The sequence below is a fragment of the Silene latifolia genome, chromosome 2, assembly GCF_048544455.1.
Source record: "Silene latifolia isolate original U9 population chromosome 2, ASM4854445v1, whole genome shotgun sequence".
Lineage (NCBI taxonomy): Eukaryota > Viridiplantae > Streptophyta > Magnoliopsida > Caryophyllales > Caryophyllaceae > Silene > Silene latifolia.
The window spans coordinates 19,932,014-19,940,230 of NC_133527.1; the positions used below are offsets into that span (position 1 = coordinate 19,932,014).

General features: G+C 36.5%; 1 protein-coding gene across 1 annotated transcript; it reads left to right on the top strand.

Annotated features, from left to right (window-relative positions):
• The first annotated feature begins 6,673 nt into the window (after positions 1 to 6,673).
• LOC141636405 (uncharacterized) lies at positions 6,674 to 7,799 on the top strand. The gene is made up of 2 exons (XM_074446744.1): positions 6,674 to 6,926; positions 7,015 to 7,799. Exons 1-2 carry the CDS (start codon positions 6,674 to 6,676, stop codon positions 7,797 to 7,799), a joined length of 1,038 nt encoding a protein of 345 aa, XP_074302845.1.
• The last annotated feature ends 418 nt before the right edge of the window (positions 7,800 to 8,217 follow it).

The following is an 8,217-nucleotide window of genomic DNA, read 5'->3' on the forward strand; positions in this document are numbered from 1 at the left end:
AGTCTTAGATCTAATAAATTACACTTGTCTCCATTAAAATTACACTTTTTTCTTCTAAAATTATACTTTTTTCTGATAGAATAACACTTTTTCGGCTAAAATTACACTTTTTATTGTTAGAATTACACTTTTTTCTGTTAGAATTACACTTTTTTCTGTTAAAATTACACTTTTTTCTGCTAGAATAACACTTTTTTCGGCTAAAATTACACTTTTTGTTGTTAGAATTACACTTTTTTTCTGTTAGAATTACACTTTTTTCTGTTAAAATTATACTTTTTTCTACTAGAATAACACTTTTTGTTGTTAGAATTACACTTTTTTCTGTTAGAATTACACTTTTTTCTTTTAAAATTACACTTTTCTTCATTAAAATTACACCTTTTTCTGTTAAAATTATACTTTTTTCTGTTAGAATAACACTTTTTCTGCTAAAATTACACTTTTGTTGTTGTTAGAATTACACTTTTTTTCTGTTAAAATTACACTTTTCTCCGCTAAAATTACACTTTTTTCTGTTAAAATTACACTTTTTCTGCTAGAATTACACTTACTTCTATTGGACTAATGTTACACCCTCAATGGACTTGGTCATATTCTCATATTCTCATTGGACTAATGTTACACTCTCAATGGACTAAAATTACATTCTCAGTGGACTAAAATTATACTTTTCTAGACTAAAATTACACTTTTCTGGACTAAAATTACATTCTCCTTGACTAAAAATAACAATCTCATTGGACTGAAATTACACTTACCTGGACTAAAATAACACTTTTTGTCATTAAAATAAGGCTAAATCATCAATTACTCCCTTTTATAGTACACTTTTTCAAACTTACTCCCTTTTAAAAAAAAGTTTAAAAATTACACCCAGAAAATTGCTGAAATTTTTAAATTGCTCCCAAATCCCTATTTTTGTACATTTAGGACGAAAATGCCCTTGATTTTCATATTATTTTTTCATTCTTCTTTCTCTCCTTAATTTCCAATTTTCCATTCTTTCTTTGCCTTCTCTACTCTTCTCTTGCTTATTTGTTTTATTACTTGGTTCATATCGCTTAATTCGGCTAATTTGTTGATTATTTTGTTATTAGATATGTTGTTGGGTTTCATTTCATCATTGAAAGGTTGAGTTTAGAGAGAATGGGTTATTGTGGTGGTTGGCGGTGAAAGACGGTGTTGAACGGTGTATAGGGATTAAGACAAAAGGAGAATAGAAAATAGGGAGACAAGGAGGAGAAGAAAATAAATCAAGGGCATTTTCGTCATAAAAGTAGAAATATAGGAGTTTGGGAGCAATTTCAAAAATTTTACAATTTTATGGGTGTAATTTTTTAAATTTTTTTTAAAAGGGAGTACTTTTGAAAAATTGCATTATAAAAGGGAGTAATTGATGATTTAGCCTTAAAATAACACTCGTAAAATGCTAAATTACAATAACTTGTGATAAAATGACAAAAATTCAAAATATTATTCGTTAAAATCACTCGGAAAAGATTGAAGTTAAACTTGTAAAACGCTAAATTCTCGAAAATATTCCTTAAAATTACACTTTTTCCTGTTAGAATTACACTCGTAAAATCCTAAAATGTCGAAAACTTGTCTCGAAAAAAAAAATCGAAAAAAACCGAAACAGGAAAAATTTTAACAAAATTTTCATAAACTTTGAAGTATAAGACAAAATATGGTATTAATTGTGTATGATAATGAATTAGTGAATGTATTATTAAAACTAGAGAGAGAAGTGAATTAATTAGTGTTAAGTGTGTTTTTTGCTTTCAATCTCAACCTTCCACCATTCATATATGTTTTCTTCACATATATGAATGATGGGTTCCTTTGTTCTCAAATGCACAAGGTATTATACTAGAGATGTCTTAGTCTAGTGGTTAAGACGGAGGCATTGTGGACAATAGGTCCCAGGTTCGAATCCCTCTTCCCCTGTATTGTAATGCGACTTTGTGCGCGCTTCGATTGACTGAAAAAAAGAAAAAATGCACAAGGTATTATTCTACTATATTTAGCAAAGACTTAAACTTTATTGAGGGTAGTTCATGGTTTCTCACATGCCAGGCATTGAATTAAAATTGCACTTTTTAAAAAAAAAAAACTAAAACGAGCGAGTTTTCGATCTGATCATGGGATCGGCTACGATAATTTATGATTGGTTAAACTCTTTTTTTTTTTTTTTTTTTTTTTTTTGACAACAGGTGAATAACTTACATTATTGTAAATAGTACATAGTAAGCTACTCGACTAAGTAGCACCAGACACTTAACTAAATCTAGCACTACAAAGCCATACACCGAGATAACATAATCTTTTTTTAAAATTAACACTACGACATTAAGGTAAGCAGCATAAACGATGGTAGAATGGCAAAAGGCGGCAGCTTGGTCACGAACGTTGATAACATCTTCATTAACATGGAAGATCTCCAAATACCGTCGGTACATACGAACGCCGGAGTGACAATAACCAGGTGTACTTACGCTCTTGCGAAAAGAACGTAGAAAGAAAAGATGAAAGGCAAAACGAAGTCTGCCCTCGACGGAGATAAATCTCCTACACCTTAGAGACCGCACCCATTGATCATAGGACAAACGGACCGAGAACGCCAGCAAGCAAAGAGTAACACGAACCCCTTGAGACACAAGCACCTCACCAACACCAGGACTTGGCTTACCACTAAAGATACGACTAAGCCTCCTAAAAAAGGAGGTTATTAAAAGAGAAAACGCAGACAACAAACTGACAAGATGAATCATACAATGACAAGAGGGCCACCGCCTCCGACCCCAACCAACACCACACCGGAACCCCAAAACCACCCTACCCAACACGCCTCAAAACATACAAACCCGAACCCCAACACCCATGACCACGCTCCAACCTATCAGCAAACAGACTCAACAATCCATCCCCGGCGGACACAACATCCTCAACAAACACCTTACCACTGAGACTCCAAATTCCAGACGGACCCCCCCAGGACCATCGGCACACATGCAACACTACTGACCAAAGACACCGAAGACCGACACAAACAACCGGAAAAGGGACAGATCTGGTGGGGGAGGGGGCGAGGGGGAGGGGAACACCAGATCGTCCCTTGACCACCACCATTAACAGAAAAAACCACAAAGATGAGCTATACTCATCGACCAGACGAACAAACAATCAAGGACACAGTAACTTACCAGGGGTGGGGAAAGGGACGAGGGAGAGGGGGACACCCCTGGGTTGCATGCAACACATTCGATGACAGGACAGGGGAACCGCGGAACGGAACGACCTCAGAACGACCACACGAAACACTATCCAAGCCCACCGGCCGATCAGGAATGAAAGCAAGATCCGAAAGAAAATGGAGCAAAATCAGGCCACATGGGATCACAGAGAAGAGGAACCGTGTTTAATCACCGGAGATGGGTCAAGGAAGGACCCCATCTCCGGCGATGGTAGGGGGAGAAAGAGGGGGAGTGGATGGTTAGGAGAGGCGGCGGATCAGATAAAAATTAGGGTTTTTTGTTTAGAGAGAGGGGGGAGGTTAATTTAGAGAGAGAGCCTTATATGATTGGTTAAACTCGGCTCATGTTTAGGCTCGAATTTGGTTTGACTGATTTTAAACGGAGTTTTGACCGACCCGATTCCAAGCATCCAACGAACCAGCAATTCAAATTATTTGCAGCCCTACACGTAAGAGTTATCCAACACGAAACCCCCGCAAATCGAACCAGCGTTTGCATTTGCATGGCAACCATTTCTCATATTTCTCATCAGCTAAATTTTGTGCATTCTCTACTCTCAATTTTTGATAAGGGCAATCCCTAGTAAACGCTTGATTATAGTTTGACTTGGTTATATTTTCTTGGGTTTTTCTATGGTGTACCCTCCAGTTTTTCACTTTTCCATTGTGTACTCCTACTTTTTCCACATTCCTCTATGTACCCTTAAACTCAATTAACTAATCCTAAACGTGACCTATTATTCCTAATCCGTCAACTTTGCCAAGTTTCCGTCAAATTTGTGCTTAGGTGGCATGTTGACTCTTTATGACTGCTGACTCATCAATTACACATGTATGCTGAGATGGATTATTACCCATCACATAGTTTTATTTGAAAATTAAATCAAACCCATTAAAACTTCCCTCTGTTTTCATAAACGCAACCACCAAACCCTTCACATTCTCATAATCTCCTTTTTCCAAAACCTAAAAAAGCTGTTGAAGTTAAACGCTAACAATCTGCCTCAGTCTTTCATCCATCCATCTCCATTTTCAGGTTTGATGATAATTTTTTCTCCTTTTTTCCCTTAGATTATGTATTATATATATCTAATTTTTAGTTGAATACTGAAATTTTTATACTTTCTCTAAGAAAAACTCTCATTATTTTGTTTTCTGTTGATTATTAGCATCAAATATTGTGATCAGTTAATGTTCTTGGTGTTTCTTACTTTCTTCTATATTATATGCATTGTTATGATGGTAAAGTAGCATGCTTTGTTTTTGATATTTAGTATACTGAAATTTCATTTGATTATTTGTTTGTTGATGAATTAAAATTGATGATTATTTGCAGAATGGAGAGTGTTGTATTAAAAATGCGTTTCAATGCTAATTGTGTTGATGTCAAAATAGATGACACTGACAAAAGTCTCTTGATTGATGTGGTCAATGACTTGGTTGATGGGGCTAAGAAGAAAAATGTTGTTCTACCTAGATATCCATCTTTGGGTTATAGTTATAAGATGAAAAACCATGTTCTAAAGGATGACAAGTCACTGATGGAGATGTTTAGTAGGCTAGATGGGAGGAAAGAGATTGATATTTGGATTGGGTATGATGAAAATCCATCTGATGTTCTTACTTTGGCTAGGAATCTAAGGGCAAGTCAAGAGGGTGTTTCCCAGGGTAGTGAAGTGGGTAATGAAGGGACACAAAATGCAAATACTAGGGTGAATAATGTGTTGCCTACTGGTTTGAAGGAGAAGTTACCATTTAGAAGGCCACCAAAACCACCTTCTATTGCTATTTCATTTGCAGATGAAACCATCCCCTCCTCTCAAACTGTTGATGCATTATCTTTCTCACATAATGAAATTCCCTCTCAAAACATCTTAAATCCCTCTCAAACAGAAACAGCCAGTTCATCCTTATCTCCTAGAAGAAGTGCAAGAGTAGGCCAAAACCCTTATAATCCATCTCAGTGCACTCAGACTCATACCCAGAATACTCCAAAAATCACATCATGTCATACCCAAGTTAATAAGTCAAGGTTTAAGATGCCTACAGCTAAGAAGATGGGCATATTTGTTGCTGCTAAGACCTCCGCCTCTGCAATTGTTAAGAAGAGAAGAAGTAGTAGGCTGTCATCAAGGGGTAAAGCTATGGCCTTGGGAAATGAGGGCTCTGAAACTGAAAGTGATGATAGTTTTCACCCATCTGATGATGATGACATGGAGGATGATGATGCTAATATGACAGATTTGGAAGAGGAGGATAATCAAATATTGTCTTCTCTTGATTATATTGATGATGGTTACAATCCATATGAAAATATGGAATGGCATGCTGATAAGGGAGGACATTCTTCAAAACTTTTAGAAAATGGTGAATTGTATGACAAACAAGAATTTGGTTCAATAAGGCTCAGACCTTGGATGTTGTTTATGGACAGAGATCACTTTAAGGATGTGTTAAAAAAATATTGCATACAAGAGGGTTTTTATGTTGTGGTGGTGAAGGCAGATAAGAAGAGATACACAGCAGAATGTGCAACCTTAAATTGTGAGTGGAGGATACATGTTAGTGTCCTCCCTGATGGTATGAGTTGGGCAATTAAGAATATAAGGAATCTTAGACATGGCTGTGTTGGTGTCAGGCATCACAACCCTATGGCCACCTCAGAATGGGTAGCTAGAAAAATGTTGGGTGATATTAGAGCAAATCCTGCCATAACAGGGCAGTCAATCCAAGATCTCCTTTTGGAAAGGTTTGGTCTAAAATTGAAGAGATCAACTGTGTATAAGATGAAGGACTTAGCATTGAAAGAGATCAATGGCGGTCATGATGAATCATATAAGCTTCTGCCAGCTTATTGTGAAATGGTTAAAGAAACTAATCCAGGAAGCTATGCTCATTGTAGTTGGGTTAATATGAATATGCCAGAACATCCTCTACAATTTAAAAGCATATTCATAGCTTTTGATGCTCAAATTAAGGGGCTGGCAGCAGGTTGTAGAAGCTTGATTGGTGTTGATGGAACTCATTTGAAGGGAAACCATGGTGGTGTGTTACTAACAGCAGTAGCACTTGATGGCAACAATGAGATCTTTCCAATAGCAGTTTCTGTTGTTGAGTCTGAAAACAAGGATAGTTGGTCCAATTTCTTCTACCATTTGAAGAACATTCTGAAGGATAGTGGCAGAGACAACTGGACTATCATTTTCTGACAGGCAAAAGGTAACTTTCTTCTATTTATTCTCACAGTTAAATATATTGTTCAATTTCATCAAGTTAATGTTATCCATTTGACTTTATCTTCATCTTCATTTACAGGGTGTTGAGCCAACTTTGAATACAATTTGGCCTGAGGCATATAGAAGGTTTTGCGCCAGGCATCTGTGCAAAAATTTCAAATCAGAATATCCTGGAGTCTTAATGCATAATTTATTTTGGAGAGTAGTTAATGCAACTTCTGAGTTTACTTTCAAAAAGGCTCTTGAATTGGTGGTACAACATGGAGGAAGGGGTGCTGGTAGGTGGTTTCTGGACTTAGGGGAGAAGGAGATGTGGACCAAACACATGTTTGATCCCAACCTATGTGCTGAGGATAATACATCAAACTTTGTTGAGAGTTTCAATAGCACTTTGGGAATACATAGAACAAATCCAGTCTTGAGTCTACTTGAGGGTAAGTTCACTATCATTTACATGGAAGTTTTTTATACATAAAATCCATATAATTAAACTCCTTATTTATTTTGGGATTTGTGAATTAGGCATTAGAAGACTTGCTATGGTGAGACATGCCACAAGACAACACATAGCTGATACATGGTATGATGACGGAATCTGTCCAAACATACATACTAGGCTACAAAAACTAACCAAAAATTCAAGAGGGTGTCAAGCATTATTTTCTGGTCCTGGTGAGTATGAGGTTAAAGAGGGAAGGACTTATCTACCAGTATCTCTAAACAAGAGAACCTGTCGTTGTGGTTTATGGCAGATAAGTGGAATACCATGTAGACATGCCATTAGAGCTATAATAGATTCTAACAAAGAACCATCTGACTATGTTAGTGACTGGTTTTCAGTGAGAAGGTATAGAGAAGCATATGGTTTTAACATTAGCCCTATGCCTGATACACAACAATGGCCAGTGTTTGATGTTCCTTTTCTTGAGCCCCCTACACTAAAGAGATCCATAGGAAGGCCATCAAGAAACAGGAGAAGAGAGCAAGGGGAGAAAAGGAAGGGCAAAAGATCAATTACTGTGAAATGCAAGAAATGTAACTGTTTTGGTCACAACTCTAAAACTTGCAAGGGAGGTTATACAGCGAAGGAGAGGGATGAAATGCAAGGAAATATCCGCAACCGTAGATCCAAGAAGGGGCTGACAGAGGACTCATACACTTCATTGTATCCATCACTAAGAGAGTTAGAAAGAGATATAGTGAGAACTTCACAAGCAACTTTACTTGGCAGCCAGGAAGAGGCAACAACATCAACATCAACTCATGCACAACTCAGTTTGGTAAAGAGGAGGAAGACTACCAAATGAAGTTCAAGCACAAGAAGAATATTTTGAAGAGCAAACTTTACTAAGTTGTTGTTGTTAGTTTTTGGTGAAACACAAACTTTACTAAGTTGTTGTTTGTTATTGTGAAATGCAAACTTGACATGTTGCTCTTAATTTTTGGTGAAAGCGTTTGCTGGGTTGTATCTGTTAAGTTGGTAATTGTTGTTGGCAGACAAACAAGAATGTATTTCTTTTTGCAAATTTAAGACATGTTGTCAACATTAAAAACTGACCATTTTATTGCTCCATAAAATGTCTTACATCTTTGCAACAACTAGCACAAGTACACATAACATAACAACATACAACTTGATAAAAAGCTTTGAAATCCTAGTTAATTCATACAAATCCGTCTTCATACTTCTTATTTCATCAATAACTCCATCAGAGGTTGAAAAAG

What these genes read in the sequence shown, in the direction of transcription:
- LOC141636405 (XM_074446744.1), top strand. Translation starts at nt 6,674, where the DNA reads ATGCATAATTTATTTTGGAGAGTAGTTAATGCAACTTCTGAGTTTACT. An exon ending in AGTCTTGAGTCTACTTGAGG is followed by an intron (nt 6,927 to 7,014) that starts GTAAGTTCACTA and finishes TTTGTGAATTAG; the next exon opens with GCATTAGAAGACTTGCTATG.